General features: G+C 37.6%; 1 protein-coding gene across 2 annotated transcripts; it reads right to left on the bottom strand.

The window, feature by feature from the left end:
- Positions 1 to 459: 459 nt before the first annotated feature.
- On the bottom strand, positions 460 to 17,797 carry LOC149827936 (UBP1-associated protein 2C-like). 2 transcript variants are annotated; one of them, XM_090018295.1, is made up of 7 exons: positions 17,533 to 17,797; positions 2,377 to 2,497; positions 2,034 to 2,177; positions 1,527 to 1,723; positions 1,352 to 1,427; positions 873 to 1,256; positions 460 to 777 (listed from the first exon to the last, which is right to left on the bottom strand). In XM_090018295.1, exons 1-6 carry the CDS (start codon positions 17,673 to 17,675, stop codon positions 915 to 917), a joined length of 1,023 nt encoding a protein of 340 aa, XP_089874421.1. In that variant the 5' UTR covers positions 17,676 to 17,797; the 3' UTR covers positions 460 to 777; positions 873 to 914. The 2 variants fall into 2 exon arrangements, with proteins under 2 accessions (XP_089874421.1, XP_089874422.1); XM_090018296.1 differs by having other exon boundaries at positions 651 to 786.
- Positions 17,798 to 20,028: the final 2,231 nt, after the last annotated feature.

Here is a 20,028-nt window from a genome sequence, read left to right as displayed (position 1 = left end):
TTCTGACGTGCCTCCAACATGGTGATTTCTGCAAAGCGGCAATGGCTTCAATAAATTTGACTCAGCGTGCACCTACCAAAGCTGCTAAAGTAATAGGCTTCATCTCAGATAGGCCACGTAAGTCAGGGTGGGCCCCTTCCCAGGGTTTTCCTCCCTTCGGCGAGGGTTCCTCATCATAAAAAAAAAGGACAGCAACCTCTTTGTAAGAAAGGTCAAGAGATCATTAGCTGTTACAAACTGAAAGCATTCATGGGCAGGAAGCATTGCTATAACATCCATATTGATGAGCATAAGTCAGAATCGGATGAGGCTCTGTTAATAATGCATGTGGTTGTCGTCTCTGTTTTAACGTCCAACTCTTCCTGACACACCTTGTCGGCAGAGTGACTTCCTTTAGAAACACGCACAAATCCAGATTCAATGTTCCATTGAAAAACAATATTAAAACAAACAGGCCAATCACCTCAATCATCTGAATTTTTTCATGTCACTGACCAAAAGTTGGACGGTAATCCATCGAAGAATTGTCCTCAAATATCCACAGTTTTAATAAGACTACAATCTTCCTCGGTTAAATCAACATTGTGCACAGGCTCTCGGCACATGGCACTCAGAAATAATTACATTCACTGTGCATGCTCAAAAACCTCAAACTTTAGCACAGACGACAAAGACCAGGAAAAAAAAACTCAGAACTGCTTCTTCCTGGTACCTAGCTTGACCATCCTCCCTTCAAAATTTGATCCTTGGTTGCACATATTAGTCTGACAATCAGAACTGCAAAGTCTAAAAGTGCTTGATCAGATTGGCTTTGAATCTTTTGATAGTAACAAGATATATCAAGAAACAAAAGCAATCGAGGTTGATGTTACCTCATGAAACAATCTGCAACACAATGACAAAGTGTACTCTGTTCAGTGCTTTCCTGCATAGAAGTGGTAAGAACCAACTGCAGTGGATGATCCAGCAGGCAATGCAAGCTGCGGGTTATTTCCTGCTATAGATCCATAAGCAGCTTGAGACTGCTGTGAGTACTGTGTAGCACCATTGGCATAACTGGTAGGGTAAGGAACCAGAGTCTGAGCCTGTTGGTATGCAGAATAACCAACAGGGACTGTGCCCACAATATGGGTTGTCCCGGGTTTTGTATACCCAGCTGGAAATGGAATAGCAATCGGAAGCATGGCTGCTGGTAATTGCGTCTGGCCATATTTGTTCTTTTGACTATCTGCAAACTTTACAGTGATGACTTTTCCCTAGAAACAGATATCCAACAGCCATGTCAAAAATGATGTTTCAAGTTTCAACGAGAAGCGAACTGTAGGAACACAGCCAGACAAACCGGGCTCACCTCAAGGATCTTACTTGGATCATCAATGGCCTTTTTAGCAGCTTCTGCCGTCTTGTATGTAATGAAGCCAAACCCGCTAAGAACAACTATTTGAATTACTAAAAGAAGAGGAGAAAAATCTCAAGGGAAAAAAATATTTTATAGGTCTTGCAAGACGGAAGAGATGACAACATACCGTGATTTGCCGGTCTCTTTGTCATAAGCAACAGAACCTTCTTCTATGTCACCATGCTTGGCAAAAAAAATCAGTAATGTCTCACTTGAGGTTTCCAGAGACAGGCCCCCAATATACAGCTTCCTTTGTGCTTGATCAACTGTTACAGAACCGCTGCTCAAACCTTCACATGCTAGGTTGCAAACAGCCATGCGCCCCTGAGAATACCATCAAAAGGCAGCCCAAGCAGTCATAGTTACTTGACAATTAATGCCCTTATGAAATAAACATCCAAAAGAGAAGCATGGCTTCGATCTACTGTTTGTTAAAAGGAAGAACTATTTGAAAAATGAAGGCCACTGGATGAGGAAAGAGGGCATTGCAATGACACGATGGGGTAATTGAGTCGTAACAAGGTAAAGAATCATTAGAAAGAGTAAAGGGATCTTAGTTAGCTCTCTGGTCACGGAAGACAAAGCAATAGCTGTATTGCTTATGAAACGTAGAGTTTTACTTTTCTTTCCTTACATCTATCAGTTTGCTAGGCTCTCTCAAGGCCGTCTGAGCTGATTCCATATCCCGATATGTAATAAATCCATAGCCACGTGACTTTCCAGTAGCCTTGTCAATAATGACAGCTCCTTCCTCAATTTCTCCATGTACCCGAAAAGCCTGGATGATAGATCATAAATTTAGCGTGCACATCCATAAATGCCTTTTACTATAGAAACATACATTATGAAAAACTTTCATCAAGAATTAGCCTAAAAGTCATCAAAGTTACTGTCTCTAGGAATGGTTGGAACTTGGAAATGGGTTGAAATTTTTTTAGGGAAGAGACATACACCCAACAAGCAAGCAACACACTCACAGCACACAAGGTTTCTGAAGTAGTTTCCCACGCCAATCCACGCACAAAAAGCTTTCGGTGAACAGGATCTGCACTTGCAACGCTTCTAATGCCTTCTGCAACTGAAGGATATTGGGACCCACTGTATGGCTCAACATGCAAACATGCAAATTCACACAGCAGTCATCAGGATGAACATTGAGGTGCCAATGAAGACCAAGAAAAGCATCCAAAGTATTCAACACGATGGTGTCTAAGAAAAGAACCTTGGTGGCATTTGGATGGGCAGATACTGGACAAGGGATAAAATATTTTTCCTCTCCTAAATATATCAAATAAATAAAAACGATAAACAAAAATGTAGTCCTTAATATAAGAGAAAAGTTACAGTATCAAATCAGACATGTTTCCTTATCTCAGTTTTAGCGTGAGAACCAAGAGAAACCTGCTAAAGCAAATACTAATGAACTTATGCATAACATTTTCATGTCCCATTACAAACACTGTAAATTTGGCTATTACTTCAGTTTGCAACCACTGTATGAGCAGGAATAGAAAGCCACTGTAACAGATTCTACAATTGTTATCGAATGATATTAAACAAAACCCCTGTTATAAATTGTTCCTGTTATCCATAGATAAAATATCTCCAAAAAACTAAATATAAAAAATAAGCAAGTAAAACAACCAGAACAATAGCAGCTGCTTAAATAATTCGATAGTGAAGAGAAGATCACATGCAGGGATTAAGGCACGTATGTGGTGCCACATGGAAATATCATTCCCAAATGCAACCTGCTACTCAACTAATATAAGCAACAGGGTGTAGCATAACACTTAGAATGAAAAAACCTAAAATGTACCTGATTGCTTTTTTTCCCTTTTACAAATCACAGATTTTTTAGTCTATTACATCAGCTTGGAGCTCAAGCCTAACATTGTTTGAAATAATGGCACTCATGCACAATAAGACTTCACATGACTCCTACCCAAACTTGTCTAAACTGACGCAGCTTCACACAATTTTTCACTTGAAGGACCAAGATTGTTAAAATATATGTAATCCATATATATATATATATCATCAATTCCTGATTAAGGGTATTTATGTAATTCTACCCAATAGGGCCTTTTTAGTCTTTTTTACTTTCTTTATTTTTTTCCTTTTCTTTTTCTTTTCTTATTTTTCTTTTTTGTTTTTTTTATTGTAAAAAGCATTTAATGCTTTATACATTGGGGGTCCCAACTAAGAGTCGTTGGACCCCCAACGGTTACAATTGTGACCGTTGGGGGCCCAACGACACCTTGTTGGGCCTCCCAATGTACTCCCTCTCTCATTCCTTTCACACACTCTCTCTCTCTCTCGCTCCTTTGCTTATAAATAGTGGGGTAAATCCCTTTGTAAAGTAGGGCTTCTTGAAGCCCATTTCTTGCTTTTATAAGATTTTTATGTTTGCAAGCCATTGTTGGTTTTTGTGTATGTCCATTGTGGACTTGTTCTTTGCATTCTATGTGTGAATGTTCATTATAGGACATTGTGTTTATTTATGCGTATTTCATTACATGGTATCAGAGCAAGGTCTATGCTCTTGATTCTTGCTATAACAAGTTGATTATTTGTAGTTTACATATTGTATTTCTCTTTCTTGGTTTGTCATCCTTTCTTGAGTTATAATGGAAGGAGAACAAAAGATTGATCTATCTTTCAAACTTAATGGTATCAGCTACATGTGGACCACCGCCATGGATAACAACCTCAAGGGTAAAAAGCTTCGGAGATATGTTATGGGCACTATTCCGAAACCATAACTCCAACTCACAAAGATGGACGGTGATCAAGAAAAAACACTTGAAGGAAATGCTCGCATGAAGGCCATTGAAGATCACTAATCTAAAGTTGAAGATTGGGAAAGCAAACATGCAAAGATTCTTGCATGGTTCATGAACAATGTGGAGCTCAAAATTTGCGTCAACATTGCAAAATTTTGAATGGCAAACGAAGCATGGTTCTTTATGAAAGGTATGTATAATCAAAAGGACCTTGCTAGACAATTCTTCCTCCAAGAGAAAATTTGTACCATTAAGCAAGGGAAAATGGGTGAAAGAGATTACTTTAGCACCCTTGGACCCTTATGGGATGAGCTATCTCTACTAGAACCAAAATGGGTTTCTAGTGAAGATGTTGAACTACGGAGAAAACAAATGAAAAAAGAACATTTTTTCTAATTTTTACATGGGCTTAGGCCCGAATATAAACAAGTTAGATCTTCTCTACTTCATAGATCTAAGCCTCTTCCGTTGAAAGATGTCATAGCTGAAATATGCCAAGAAGAAACTTGTCTTGGCATGATTAAAGGAGGAGATGAAGTTTTGGCAGTGTCTAAACCCGACAATCATGTGAAAGCTTACAAGCCTCCACACTTTGAAAGGCAAAATAATTATAATGGCAACTATAGAAAAGTAATTTGACATCATTGCCAAGAACCAGGTCACATAAGACCTAATTGCCTTAAGCTAAATGAAGATCCCAAAAGTAGAGTTGCTTCCGTTGAAGAAACTACTCAAAAGGAGGAGCCCAACAAAGGGAAGGATTCCTTCTCTCTTGCTCAACTATCGGAGGCACTTCAAATCAAATCACCATCAACTTCGGGTGCCGCCATCGCTACCTCTTCTCCTCCAGGTATGTCCTCTTAGATCCTTGATTCTGGAGCTTCTTTTCATATGAAACCTCTTGAGAATGGGTTATCCGACTTATGTAATAACTCAAAAACCTCTTATGTTTCAACCGTTGATGGCACATCTTTACAAGTCAAAAGTTTTGGAACTTTAAGTTTTTCCAAAGATTTCTTTGTGTCAAATGTGAGGGTAGTACCCCAACTTAATTTAAACCTTCTTTTTGTTTCTCAAATATGTGATCATGGATGTGAAATCTCCTTCTCAACTGAGGGTTGCTCTATACAGGATCTCTGGTCCGAGAAGCAGATTGGGCAAGGTCATAGGAGGGGAGATCTCTATTACATGAACAACTTGAAAATTCCAACCAACTCCTTTTGTAACCATGTCCAAGATAAAAATATTGAAACTTGGCACCAAGACTTCGACATCCAAGTTTCTCAAAAATGTACTCATTTCCCTTTGGAAAGAAATTTGATAATGAGAAACAATTTGTTTGCAAGAGTTGCATTTTTGGGAAAATGAAATCTACTCATTTTCCAAATAGAACCTTTGTGTCCAAAAGGCCACTTGAGTTAGTTCATTCGGACGTGTGGGGCCCTTCTCAGGTCATATCGAAAGGAGGATACTCCTATTATGTTACATTCATTGATGACTACACTAGATATGTGTGAATTTATTTTCTCAACCCAAAATCTGATATCTTTGCCTTTTTTAAGAAATTTCATATGATAGTCAAAAATCAATTTTTAAGTAATATCTCTACTCTTAGATCCGATTCGGGTGGAGAGTACCTATCAAATGAATTTCAAAATTATTTAGAATCAAATGAAATTTGTCATAAAAAATCTTGTCCTAAAACTCCTCAACAAAATGGTCTAGCCGAAAGAAAGCATAGACACATTTTGGAAACCACTAGGACACTTCTTATTTCCAAAGAAATTCCAAAAAGCTATTGGGCCGAAGCCGCTTTAACATCAACTTACTTAATAAATAGAATGATATTTTCATCCTTACAAAATACATCTCAAAATGAAAAACTATTTGAAAGAACACCCGATTTTAATAGATTAAGAATTTTTAGGTGCAAATGCTTTGTTCTTTCACATAAAAGAGATCAATTATCTCCTAAAACTATTGAATGTGTTTTCTTAGGATATGGAGAAAATAAAAAAGATTTTAGATGCTTCGACCTCAAAAGCAACAAACTATATGTTTCTAAAGATGTAACTTTCCTAGAAAATGAAAATGGTTTTGAGAAAACAAAAGATATTGATGAAAGCGAATATGCTTTCTTGTTTGATCTTCTTCCTCAAGAAGATGTGACTCCTCAAGAAGAGGTAATTTCTAATGATTTGTTGGATGATCAAGAGGATATTCCTCTTAACAATGTTGAACATGAAAGTGATGTCATTGAAAGTAGACAAATTCAAACCTATGTTAGGTGTGGTCAACAAGTTCTCATAAGTGCCTTAGAAAAATACTCTCAAGGTTCCAACATAGAAGAAACTTCTTTAAGAAGATCCGACCGAATCTCCAATCCTCCTAATAGGTTTGTTTCCTATGAGTCTCTAACACCAAAATATAGGGCGTGTCTAATTGCGTTACACTCTTTTCATGAACCATTTCATTATAATGAAGCCAAAAATATTCCTCAGTAGGTTGAAGTAATGAACTTAGAACTTAGTGCCCTTGAAAAGACAAAAATTAGGAAATAACCTCATTATCCACTGGAAAAAAATCTATTGGATGGAGATGGGTCTTCAAAATCAAAACTAAAAGTGATGGGGCATTAGAACGCTATAAAGCTCGGTTGGTAGCCAAAGGATACGCCCAAGAATACGGCATTGACTATGAAGAAACTTTCGCTCCCGTAACTAGAATGACTAGTGTTAGGACTCTTATTGCGGTTGCTTCAGCTAAAAAATTGCATATTTATCAATTAGATGTTAAGAATGCATTCCTAAATGATGAATTAAATGAAAAGATCTACAAGGATCCTCCACCAGGATTATGTATTGGTAAAGATAAAATTCTCAAACTTAACAAAGCATTATATGAATTAAAATAAGCTCCAAAGGCTTGGCATGATAGATTTAGCAATGTAATGACAAGTTTAAACTTTCATTCATGTTATACTGACACTGCTTTGTTTGTGAAAAGTTCAGGGTCCTCAGTAGTTATTTTACTGCTTTATATTGATGATATGATCATCACTGGAAGTGATGAGCAAGGAATTAATGATATTAAGAAAGTTTTAAAAGAAAATTTTGACATGTCTGATCTTAGTTTCTTAAGATATTTTTTAGGTATTGAAGTAGCATACTCTCCCCGAGGGTACATTCTCTCTCAGATGAAACTTGTTGCTGACATTTGTTCAAAGTTTGGCATTTCAGATGACAAGAAGATAGAAAACCCTAAAGTTACCAATGCAAAGTTGAGGTTGGAAGATGAAACTCTTTTCGAAGATTCCGCTCCCTACCGCCAACTCGTTGGGTCTCTGACATACTTATCCATCACTCGGCCAGACATAGCTCATGTAGTTCACTCAGTCAGTCAGTTTCAACATGCACCTACAACCGTGCATATGAGTGCAGTCTTAAGAATAGTCAAATACATTAAAAATACCATAACTAAGAAAGTTTTTCTTTCCTCTTCTTCATTACTTGATTTAATTGCTTATATTGATGCTGATTGGGGAGAAAATCCCAATGACAGTCTCAACTACTGGTTTTTGTGTATTCTTAGGTGACTATGATTTCCTGAAGATGCAAGAAGCAACACAAAGTATCATTGTCCTCAACAGAAGTAAAGTATCGTGCAATGGCCACTACAACCATGGAGCTTGTGTGGCTTAGAAGTCTCCTCAGTTATATGGGCATAGTCATCTCTACACCTTCGAAGATGTGTTGTAACAATAAAAGCACAATTTATATCGCAAGCAACCATACCTTCCATGAGCGTACTAAACACATTGAGATGGACTGCCACTATGTTTGTGATGAATACCTAAGAGGAACCATAGCTTTGCCGTACGTTACATCCGAATACCAGTTGGCGGACTTCTTCACCAAAGCTCTTGCTGCTCCTCGTTTTATGTTTCTTCTCAACAAACTTTCGGTCATATTCCCGTAAAGCTTGAGGGAGGGTGTTAAAATATATGTAATCTATATATATATCATCAATACCCAATTAAGGGTATTTATGTAATTCTACCCAATAGGGGCTTTTTAGTCTTTTTTACTTTATTTTTTCCCTTTTCTTTTTCTTTTCTTATTTTTATTTTTTGTCTTTTTATTGTAAAAAGCATTTAATGCTTTATACATTGGGGGTCCCAACTAAGAGTCGTTGGACCCCCAACGGTTACAATTGTGACCGTTGGGGGCCCAACGACACCTTGTTGGGCCTCCCAATGTACTCCCTCTCTCATTCCTTTCACACACTCTCTCTCTCTCTCACTCCTTTGCTTATAAATAGTGGGGTAAACCCCTTTGTAAAGTAGGGCTTCTTGAAGCCCGTTTCTTGCTTTTATAAGATTTTTATGTTTGCAAGCCATTGTTGGTTTTTGTGTATGTCCATTGTGGACTTGTTCTTTGCATTCTATGTGTGAATGTTCATTATAGGACATTGTGTTTATTTTCGCGTATTTCATTACAAAGATAACCAGATACTCAGACTACTAAGGTTATCTACCAAAATTAGTGCATACTTGCCCTGAACGATATAGGATATCTTGGTTCTTTCTTCTATGTGATCCATAGCCTTGTGCAGGTATTCCATGACATGGCAAGCTTCTCGGCATTATCCGATATATCTAGGACCTCAATAGATGGTACCATCCCTGTCAACATAAACGAATTTCTTGTACATTGTCATTGTGTGAATTTTTTCCATGCAGTGTTTGACATCTTACTTTCTATCCATCTTTCGGAAGAAATACAAACTTTCAAGTTGTATTTATATAAAACTATATATGCTCTTAAATGTCAAGACAAGAAAGGGAAAACACGTAACTGCAGGCTTATGGTGTTGCCAGCTTCTAAACCATCTCATGATAGCAAACACCATCACAAAAATCTTCAATGTTTTGTTACAAACTTCTGTAAATACTTCACTGCAATATTGCAACAAAACAAGAGTTCTGAAATTCAAAAATATTACTAGATCCAAATAGTTATCATTAGACCAAAAGATAATATATTTATATTGGATGTTAGTGAAAAAAAATCTAAAACCCCTAAAGTTATTCCTTTGGCAATAAAATTCCTTCAATGATATCTGTGAGATAGATCTGAAGCTGCATTCCATGATCAAAAGCATAGTCACAGATATCGGCGATATTTTGAAAATATTGTAATATGATGGAAAAACAATATTAAAGGTAAAATATCCCGATATTTTCAAAATATCGGAAATTTATATATATCATGATATTATCACGATATTATCAATTAGTTTTACTTTTTATTTATTTTTACATTTTAAATATGTTTTTCTCCTTTCTTTTACATTTACTTATTTCTTTTATTATTTATGTACGTTTTTGTCTAAACATGAAATTTTCTTATTTTTGTTGTTTTTTAAGTCCCGAGATTTTCCCAATTTTCATCACCAAAATAATATCGCGAGAAATAGCCTTGCCAAGATATAGCCGATACTGATATTTGTGACTATGATCAAAAGTGTCGTCGTCACCCTCTTCAGTCATCCACCTAACATGCCAAAGTACAACTCCATGTCATGCTGCTGGATCCAAAACAAATGCCTCCACATGTTTGTAGTTTGTGCAGATGTTCAGAATGCCAGAAAGATGCATTATTGGAGGTAACATATACCCAAGTTATCTACCACTGCCTTCTCAACCACATCTTTTTAATCATTCAAAGAGCAATATACCTTTCACCATGAGTAAATCAGTGAACTGATTATAAAATGTAGCCCCTTGAGAACAAATAATCAGAAAACCTTTAATGGTCTTCCTCCTAGCATCAACCCATGTATTAAGATGCATTGATAACAGACCAATGTTCTTTTTTTAATACCGCACCCAGGGACGGGTGGACCGCACCGGGTGCCGCACCTGCATGCGCACCGCGTCGCATCGCATCGACGCGGGTGCAACACCTGGTTGGCCGAGCTTGTGCAACACCAATTTGCTTCTTCCTGTGTTTTGAGTGCACAAGGACTAATCCTATTCCAAACTTTATAAACGCGTTTTTCCAGTCGTGAGGTTTCCATCTTGCTTACATTCAGCATATTGGTTCAAAATTCGCCCTTTTCTATTTGAACTTGTTTTGGCCGACACCAAGTTTGATTTTCAGCATTTTTCAAATGAAGAGTAGGAAAAAAATACCCCCTAAAAGAGAGAAAATGCATGGCCATGAAGTTTGAACCAGAAACTAAGAAACTATGTCACATAGGTGCGGATGCGGATGCGAATGCGAATGCGGATGCGAATGCGGCACTTTAAAAAAACTTGGGTGTGGGGAGGGTATATATATATATATATATATATAAATTTTAACAGTTTTAAGTTAACACTCCGTGTATGTGTGTGCATTTATGTATTTATATATAATATAGATAAAAATGGACTTGATAAGGGTTAACTGAATCTACTTTTGAATAGAAATGGACCTCAGTGTGGTTCACTTCACCTAACACAAAGGAAGTTGTGTCCAAGTGTCGCACCTGCCTGAGTGCGGGTGCGGTGCCATGTTAGAAGAGTCCGTGTGACATAGCTAAGAAACGAATCATAATCGTTACCACACAAAAAGACCACCAATACCAACAAAAACATCCTAAAATTAGCTCCCAAAAGATAGAAAGAAACACAAGAAAAGATGTTTGTAAGAAAATGAAAACCTCCAAGTCACCAAAGTGGATACACAAAAGAGTGAAAACACCAAGATGAACTCACAAAGAACCATAAATAGGCTCATACACAAAACCCACTCAATGAGCACACAAGGAACACTCACAAGTATAAAAATTATTGTTTTATTCAAGTGAAATCTATGCAAGAAGCATACATGATGCAGTGGAGGGAGGTCGGCTGCGACGATCCGGTTTGCTGAAATGGTTGGCACTATCCTCCCGACCGTGCAACGTGCAATAACAAGTGGAAAGACAGCCACCCAAAACGTGGTGCTGTCTGGTTTTCTTTATTTCAATGGAGCCTCAATTAAACAGTCGATGAAAACAATTGGAAAGAAGAACTAACAGGGCGTAAAAACAAACAACGCAAGCCAATGGAATAAACGAATGTCAAAAGAAAAGAAATTGCCGAAAGAAAAAAAAAAAGAACTGCTGCTGCGATTTCAATGTTCTCTGTCCTTCACGAAACCCTAGGCAGGGTATTAATAATGCCTGGCTGGATCTGGGTCTCGGGTCCAGTCCTTGGACCCGAGACAACTCGTTGCCGCTGTACCCGTTGTTGCTGGTGGATCGGGGCGTTGGCACTGTGCAGTGTTGCTTCCAGCCTGAGCTCGCCTTGAATAGGTAAGCACGGCACCACATCTTTGCGCTGGAGCACCAGACTCGCGATCGAATCCATTGTTTGGGTTCGATCGTTCGTCCCATGGGAGTCCAGACCCATGGACCCGCTCGGGTCACTCTGTGTAAATTGGGCCTGGTCCTGCTCTGCATCATTCTCCCCTGGTTGGGAAGAAGTTGGCTCTGACGAGTTGTTGTCTCCACAGTAAGCATATAGATCAGACATGGAAGATAGGTGGAACGTGCCAATCTTCAGGCAGTTCAAGGAGGTAAGACCGATAAAATAGGCCCGCGAGCCGGGAAAACCCGGTCTCCTTGGTGGGAAGAAGAACTATCTTATGACCCTTAAAGATAAATGTGTACGTGTTCCTACGGCCATCATAGATGGTCTTACGGTCAAACTGCCAGGGACATCCCAAAAGGATGTGACACGCACTTATAGGGGTCACATCACACCACAATTCATCATGGTAATGCTCCCCCATGGAGAACCGAACTAGACAACGCAGGGTGATAGGTACCTCGTTCCCTTTCTTGAACCATGCCATCTTATAAGGTTGGGACAGTTTTTCCGTTTTTAGGTTCAAGGTGGACACCACATTCTCGCACGCCCCGGTATCAATGATAACATCACATGCACGCCCCTCACAGTTGCACCGGGTTCTAAAAATATTATCCTGCAACCATTTTGTCGGGGCCGACTCTCAGGATGTGGTCAAAACATGACGTATGGTTAACAAATTTTCAATGCTGCCATCGAACTCTACGACTTTCATCTCGTCATCCCCCTCAACAAGCGACTCACCCTCGCTCTCACTATTGGACGCTGACTCAACAATGCCCTCTGCGAGATGGGTGTTCTTGCTCACAGTGGGGCACTTGGACGCAACATGACCTAACTCTTGACACCTAAAACAACGAATGGTAGACTCATTGGGCTTACCTTTGGATCTGGTGTGGTACGTGGGTGTATAGGTTACTATTGAGAAACACATTCTTAACATCCATTTGGTGTATAGGTCATTTCTTTACAGAGGCAAGGGCTACTAAGGTCTTAACTATGGTCATTCTAACAATTGGAGCAAAGGTTTCCTCGTAATCTATTTCATACTCTTGAAAATATCCCTTGACAACTAATCTGACTTTATACCATTCAAGAGTTTCATCATTCTTGGTTTTAACCTTATATACCCATCGACAACCTATAGGTTTCTTTCATGGGAGAATGCCCTGGACATTCCATGTATTCGCCTTTTCTAAAACATCTAATTCTACTTCCATAGCTTCTACCCACTCAGGATGTTTTTTTGCTTCAGCATAGTTGGAAGGTTCTATATAGGAATGCATTAATGCAATATAGGTTTGATACTTAGGTGAAAATGACTCTAGGGCACAAAAAGAATTTTTGATAATCTAGATGACATTCTGGCTTGTATTTCTACCTGTTTTTCATCATTGGTATATTTTTTCAGGAGCACATGGAAGTTCAGAATTACCACGCCTAGAATATTGGATACACTCTTGATCCTTATGAGATTGTTCTTCACTCATCATATCACTTTTAACTTCCTGATCTTCATCAATATCACAATCATCAATCTTTGGAATTAAATCCAACAGAAAAAGAATACTCATTTATTTCCTTAGTTTTCTCAATTTCAAAAAAGCTTCCTTTGTTTAAAAATGATACATTTCTTGAAAAGTATATCTTCTTAGTTTTAAAATCAAAACATATGTAGCCTTTTTTATTGTTTGCATATCCTAAAAAACACGAGAGAGTTTGTCATTTTTGTCAGTAAAAATAAAAAATAAAACACTTACGTCCAAAAACTCTCAATCAAGCAATCTGGGACTTGTTTAAATTTTTTTTCAATATGAGATAAGTTTTTCAAAGAAGAAGATGGTATTTTGTTAATAAGATAAATTGTAGTCAATGTGGCTTCAACAAAAAAAACTTTAGGTACTTGGTTTTTAATAAGTAAAGTTCTTGTTGTTTTATATAATATAATATGGCTATGCTTCCTTTCAGCTAAACCATTTTGTTGAGGGGTATAAGGACAACATTTTTTGTATGTAATACCATATAGGTCTAGGTAATCTTTAAATTCTTTTGATAAAAACTCTCCTGAATTAGTGCGAAAGATGAAAATATCATTCTTGAATTGGTTTTTGACTAAATTGTAAAATATTTGAAAATGTGAAAAAACTTCAGACTTGTATTTAAGGAAATAAATTCAAGTGTGTATCGTAAAATCATCCATAAAGATTATATAATACATAAAACCATCCTTTGATATAACAGGTATCGGTCACCATACACCCGAATGTATTAACTCAAGTGGTCGGGAAAAAACAAAGGTTCTTTCTTGAAATAGTAATGTCTTTATTTTATTAAGAATACAATTTTCAAATGTAAAATTTTCAAAATTATAAAATTTTCCATCTTTGGAAGAAACTGAATCTTGGATATACTAAGATGGCCAAGTCTCTTATGCCATAGATTCAAATCCAATTTTAGAACATTGCAACAAAATGTATTCTTGGGTATTTCAAAAAAAATCATATAATACAAGACTCCTTCTCTATGACCTTCCCCAATCAGCTTCGCTGACTGGCGATCCTGCATTTGACAACCACGAGAGCAAAAGGAAACATTACATCCATGGATAGATAATTGAGAAACAGATAAAAGGTTTAAGTTCAATTTAGGAATATATCTATTTTTTAGAATACAAAATCGTTTCGAATTTTGAGAAATATTTTCAAAATTTCCTATTCCTTTTATCTCAAGAGATGTTTCATTAGCAGTGAAAACATTTGACCCACTCAGTGTTATTAAAAGTGTGCCTCAAGGCACAAAAAGCGCCCCTCGCCTCAATGTGAGGGCCTTTGTGCCTTGAGGCGCAAGCATAAAGCGCAAATGCCCCAAGGCGTGCGCCTCATATGCCTTGAGGCGCACGCCTCAGGGCAAGGCGGCCTCAAGGTGAGGCGTATACGCCTCGGATTTTTAGTCAAATGAGGGTCAAAGCCCTCATTTGACCAAAAATTAGGTTTTAATAACGGGGCCCCTGACCCTAATGTTATATTTTCTGAGAAACACGCAATTGGGGGCTGTGTTATTTTCTGAAAAAACGGAGATCCAAGGAGACGAGTTCGAGAGCCAAAAATTTGTTTGGGTGTATTAGGGTTTGTTGCCGGAGAGAAAGGAGGAGACGAGTTCGTTCATTTGAAACACACAGTTTATACATTTTGGGTAAGTTTCACTTTTTCCCTATTCTTGTTCTCAGTTTGTATTTTTTGTTTCTTCTTTGACTATAAATCACTGGCTGGTCATCATCCTAAATCAATTCCTAATGGTTATTATCTCTTTTAGTAGTCAGTTGAGCACGTTATTGTGATGACAGAAAAAAAGATTTAAAAGTTGCCAGTCATTGAATTGATTTGGCAAGCCGTGCACAACTTGCTACATTCGGTTGAGGAAGAAAAAAAAATCATAAGATATGTTGAATCCATTAATGGTGCTCTGCGTCAAACACCAAAAAACCACAAGATTAAACGCATGTACAACTTGGCAAGCATTACAAAGCCTGATTTAAGTAGCACCAAAATCGAATACATGTCATCCAATCAACCAAAATAATTAATCATAACTGGATTAATGTTACTTTTATATGTTAATCTCATATTTTTTCAGTATTTATTTGAGATTTTTTAATTTTTTGTTGGTTATTGCTTTATCAATAAAGCAATTTTTATTTATTTATAATTTTAGATATTTTTTATAGTCTTTTTTAAGTTTTTTTTAAAAAAATTGAGGCTTATGCTTTACGCCTCGCCTCAGATTTTGGTGGAGCGCCTCGCTATGCCTCAACGCTTTTCACAACACTGGACCCACTTGAGTTATGATATTCGGATAACATATCACCATTTGGTGTCATATGAAAAGAGACATCTGAGTCAAGAAGCCAAAGAGATTTACCAAGATCGAAGAAACCAAAGGAAGAGATCGCGAATCCAGTCGATAAGGATGCTCCTTTGAGTAAAGGTTGAAGAGCCTCCACTAATTGTGTCAAGAACATGTTTCCAATAGATGAATCACTTGATTTTCGTGGAGGTCCAATAGAGACAACCTTCTTCTCATATGGTTTCTTCAATTTAGGATAATATGTTTTTACATGTCCCGGTTCACGACAATAGTAGCAAATAACTTTCTTTCTTTTATACTCATTGCCTTGCTTCTCATCATTCAACTTTTCATAGTGTAGTGGTTTGTAGGTATGAACATAGTTTTATGATCTAGATACGGCTAGAACCGAGTCATCATCACTCTTAGAGATACGCTTTTTAAGCCTATTCTCCTCCATACTTAATTCTTCTATAGTGTCTTCTATTGAAGGGACTTTCTCTCGATGAAAGAGAGTGGATTTGTGCTTCTCGTCTATTTGATTTTGGCAGAGTTCTATGTCTTCCGGAAAATGCCACTTTGGTTCAAGAAGAGTCAATTCCTTTCATAGTTTGGACAAACAATTATAATATTCTCTAATGCTTTTGTTTCCTTGAACCATATTTTGTATCTTATCTTGCAAGTTGCACACACGTGCAATATCCTTAAAAGAATACATTCTCTTAATATAATCTCATGCAATGTTTGCATGTTCGAATTTAGCAAAACTTGAACATTTCTTAAGGTCGATGCTACTAATCTTGGCATATCTCATTCTCCATTCCTTCCACTTTTTCTCATAAGTGGTTATTGTCTTATTTTTCTAAACCACTGTAAGAGGTACATCATTCTCACCATCTACTTTAATAAGGATTAGTCGGGGTTCCAAATCGATCTCATCCAATAATCCCCACAACCCTTTTTACAATATGAGGTGCTTCATAATTGAATCCCATGTTACATAGTTTAAATCATTGAGCTTGATGAGTTTTATAGTGTTATTTTCATTATCATCCATCTTACAAGGTAAAGATAAAAACAAAAGGCTAGAGAGAAGGAGAGAAAGTGTAGAGGAGAGAACAAGGGCAAAGGTGAAAATCACCAGCACTTCACCACCATGCAAACACCACCGATCAAGAGCACGAACACTCTTTTTCCACACAAGCACCACAAACCTATTTCTTGAATACAATCGCGATCATACAACACTTGAATAAGAATTGCAATAGAACTTCAATACTTAATTTGGACTGGCATGCTTCTCAATGTACCAAAAACCATTTCAGCTTGATCACCAAGCTCTAATACCATATAAGAAAATGAGAACCTCCAAGTCACCAAAGTAGATAATTGAAAGAGCTACAATAAGATCCACAAAAACACCAAGATGAACTAACAAATAACCATAAATAAGCTCACGTACAAAACCCACTCATTGGGCACACAAGGAACACTCACAAGTACAAAAAATATTGTTTTATTCATGTGGAATCCATGCAAAAAGCATACATTGAGATGGGCTTTGCCCTATATTTATACACAATGAGAGGACTCAGAGAATCCCCAATGGCACTAAATAGAAAGGTTGGGCACTATACGTTGACTAACAAATGTGGACTAGTTCAAAACAAAAAAGTAACAAACCTAAAAAAATCTAATCCTAGTTACACTATATATATACATTTATTTTCAACAATGTCGGCATGGGCAACGACCATGAAAAGAACCAACAAAACACAGACAGACCACCAAACACAGACAGACCACCTCACCGAAATGAGGTGGGTTATCAACAAAATCCACCAAGCAAACTATCAAGATATACATATTAATAGAAAGCAAAAAGGAAAGAGACGATTTGGGTGTAAGCAATAACACCGGAATAATACTTCACGAAGACGAAGGAAACCAACAAATCAGGGGGTTTCCTTGGATCAGAAAAGGGTACACGATAATCATCAGAAACGAAGAAACCCAACAAAAAAAAATCGAACGGTTTCACTGAGCCCCAAGTAAAGAAAGAAAGAAAAAGAGAGTGGGGGTTGAGTGATTCGTGTGGGGCTTACAACTTGATTAAGAGATCAACGAGCTGCTCCTTCTTGAGAGGGTCGAGGAGCAGACGCAGCTCTTCGACGGAGGGTGCTGCCGCGACGGGATACATGTCCAGCACCGCCTCCCCTTCGATCTTGCGCTTCTTCAGGTCGTCCATCTCGCCTCGGCCCCTCAAGGCCTCTTCTAATTTTAGGCGATTCTAGGACGAGGCTGCCCCGCCCCAACACCCTGTCACCCACCAACCTGCCCCTCGATCCCTTTGCTTGCTCCTTTGCTTCTAATCTTCTTACTTTTCTCGGTTGCTACTCATACTTTCCTTCTTTCTTTCTTTTTTTTTATTTCAACAAATATATTGTTGGCGCTTAGTTGGCTTATACTTGTGATTATGCCTCACATTTTTTTATTTTTTTTCTTTTACAAAATATATTTTTAGCTCTTTAATTGGCTTCTTGACCTCATGGGATATAAATACAATACGCTTTTCGAGCCCCTAAATCTCAAATTTATAAGGATTTTACGATGACAACAAATTTACAAAAAAACATAACCTCAGTAATCTGACGATATATTCAAAATAACATTTTTTCGATACCTCCCCATTATATCATCATTTTAATGATATTTTTTATTTTCTTTGTATCTTTTTTACGTCGTCTTATTTTTTACATGCAGCTTTACTTTTATATATATTCAATTTTTTGACATTTTCGAAAAAATAATTAGTTTTTTCTAGCTAAGAAAATCTTAATGATGAAATTTGTGGCTGGGTTTCATCCAAAGCCTATTACATATGGTGAAACTTTGCGTTTTTAATGCCAATAGAATGAGCAATCACTCTAAAACCAGGCCAGATATATAGCCTTGGGACTCCAACGTGGGATCTAATAGGCCTGAATTTTTAACAAGCCTTTGGGATTTCAATGAAAACTCAGTTGAGCCTACCTCAATGTCCAAAAACATTTAGCGTTTAAGGTTTAGTACTATCATAAATTTCATAATAATTTTGTTAATACTAAATGATACAATATTAGGCTAAATATAATGAGCTTGTCTTTTTTTTTTACATTACCTTTTGCTCGTTCAGGAAGTATAAACTACGGGCATATCCACTTCTAGCCAATCAGCACTTATTACTTCAGATGGTGGCCCACCTGAATTTATGGGTGGTGGGGCCTGCCGTATGGCTCACCTGATAGCATAATCTTAATCTTAAACTATTGGCTTTTTTAATGTGTCTCAATATTTTTTATTTGTTTGGTAAACGAGGCGATTCCTCTGTAACAAATATCGTGAGATTTATAAAAAAACTTGCAATAATATCATGAAAAATTGCCTGAAAGTTTAAAATGGTAATTTCTTGTGATATTTTTAAACCATGACAAATTTTGTGATATTTACAATTTTTGCAGATATTTTTATTTTTAAATGTGTTTTATTTAAAATTTCTTTAATTTTTTTATATTTTTAATTTATTTTTTATTGCCAAGATTTTGCGAAAAATGCAAGATTTATGAAAATTTTGAAAATCTCTTGAGTTTTTTTTACTCCCGAGATTTTGCCGTTTTTAACTTTTGTCACTATGGGCCATTCAACGCTAGGAATGGCAGTGGACGGGGGAGGAGGAACGGGTCCCGTCTTGCCTCACCCGTTAGGATGGGGGATAGAGGACATGAAATGAGGATGGAGGCGGGTTGTAGATTAAAATCAAAACCCGTGCGAGGATGAATTAACACTTTTCGCCGCCCCATTCTCAATCCCCATTAGTAAACCTTCCTCTCAGCTTCTTTAGGGATGACAGTGGATAGAGGGAAAACGGGGCTCCGCCTCACCTCGCCCCATTTGAACCAAGAATGTAGGACATGAAACAGGGATGGAGGTTAAAAACAAAACCCGTGTGAGAATGGAGGCGGAGATGGAGGGCAGGATTTTGAGATGGGAAGGGTATGAAGACCTTGTCCCCTGCCCCCGCCCCAGTCCACTGCCATCCCTATTTAGGAATATCTTTCTTTTCTTTTTTGTTTCTTTTTCTTTTTTATTTTCCAATGAGAAACCTGAGCCCCTCGTAGCAGGTAGAGCTCAGTTCGGGTGTGGGTAGGACCCTCGGGAGACAAACCTCGAATGCCATCCAGGATTTTCTTGAATCTAGTGGCTAGAAAGCTAATATCTACTCTGGTTGCTGCAAACAAAAACAGAAAAACAAAATCGCGTACATTCAGCTGCCTACAGCTTTCACATATAGCATATTCAAACTTTTACTATCCTTAAATTTAACATTAGTGGCTTTAGCGACGAGGCTTGTCTATAGGTAACAGTTTTTTTTAATCGTACGAACCGCCCCAGACACAAAGACCTAGCCACACTGGCTCAGCCTGACGTACTTACCATCTCTGTCCATATCAGCGTAAAACTTAGAGAGTTTACCCCTCGACCCCAGAGAGTCGCCAAGCTTCGGCTTATGCAGGAGGTGACGCCCATAAGATTTGAACCTAGACTGCCCATCAAACGCTCTA

The sequence above is a fragment of the Nuphar pumila genome, chromosome 10, assembly GCF_984573655.1.
Source record: "Nuphar pumila chromosome 10, dmNupPumi1.hap1.1, whole genome shotgun sequence".
In the NCBI taxonomy this organism is placed as follows: domain Eukaryota; kingdom Viridiplantae; phylum Streptophyta; class Magnoliopsida; order Nymphaeales; family Nymphaeaceae; genus Nuphar; species Nuphar pumila.
This window is presented reverse-complemented; position numbering and strand designations above follow the sequence as displayed.

What these genes read in the sequence shown, in the direction of transcription:
- LOC149827936 (XM_090018295.1), bottom strand. Translation starts at nt 17,675, where the DNA reads ATGGACGACCTGAAGAAGCGCAAGATCGAAGGGGAGGCGGTGCTGGAC. An exon ending in AGCCTAGCAAACTGATAGAT is followed by an intron (nt 1,724 to 2,033) that starts GTAAGGAAAGAA and finishes TGGTATTCTCAG; the next exon opens with GGGCGCATGGCTGTTTGCAA. An exon ending in ATCCAAGTAAGATCCTTGAG is followed by an intron (nt 1,257 to 1,351) that starts GTGAGCCCGGTT and finishes ATCTGTTTCTAG; the next exon opens with GGAAAAGTCATCACTGTAAA.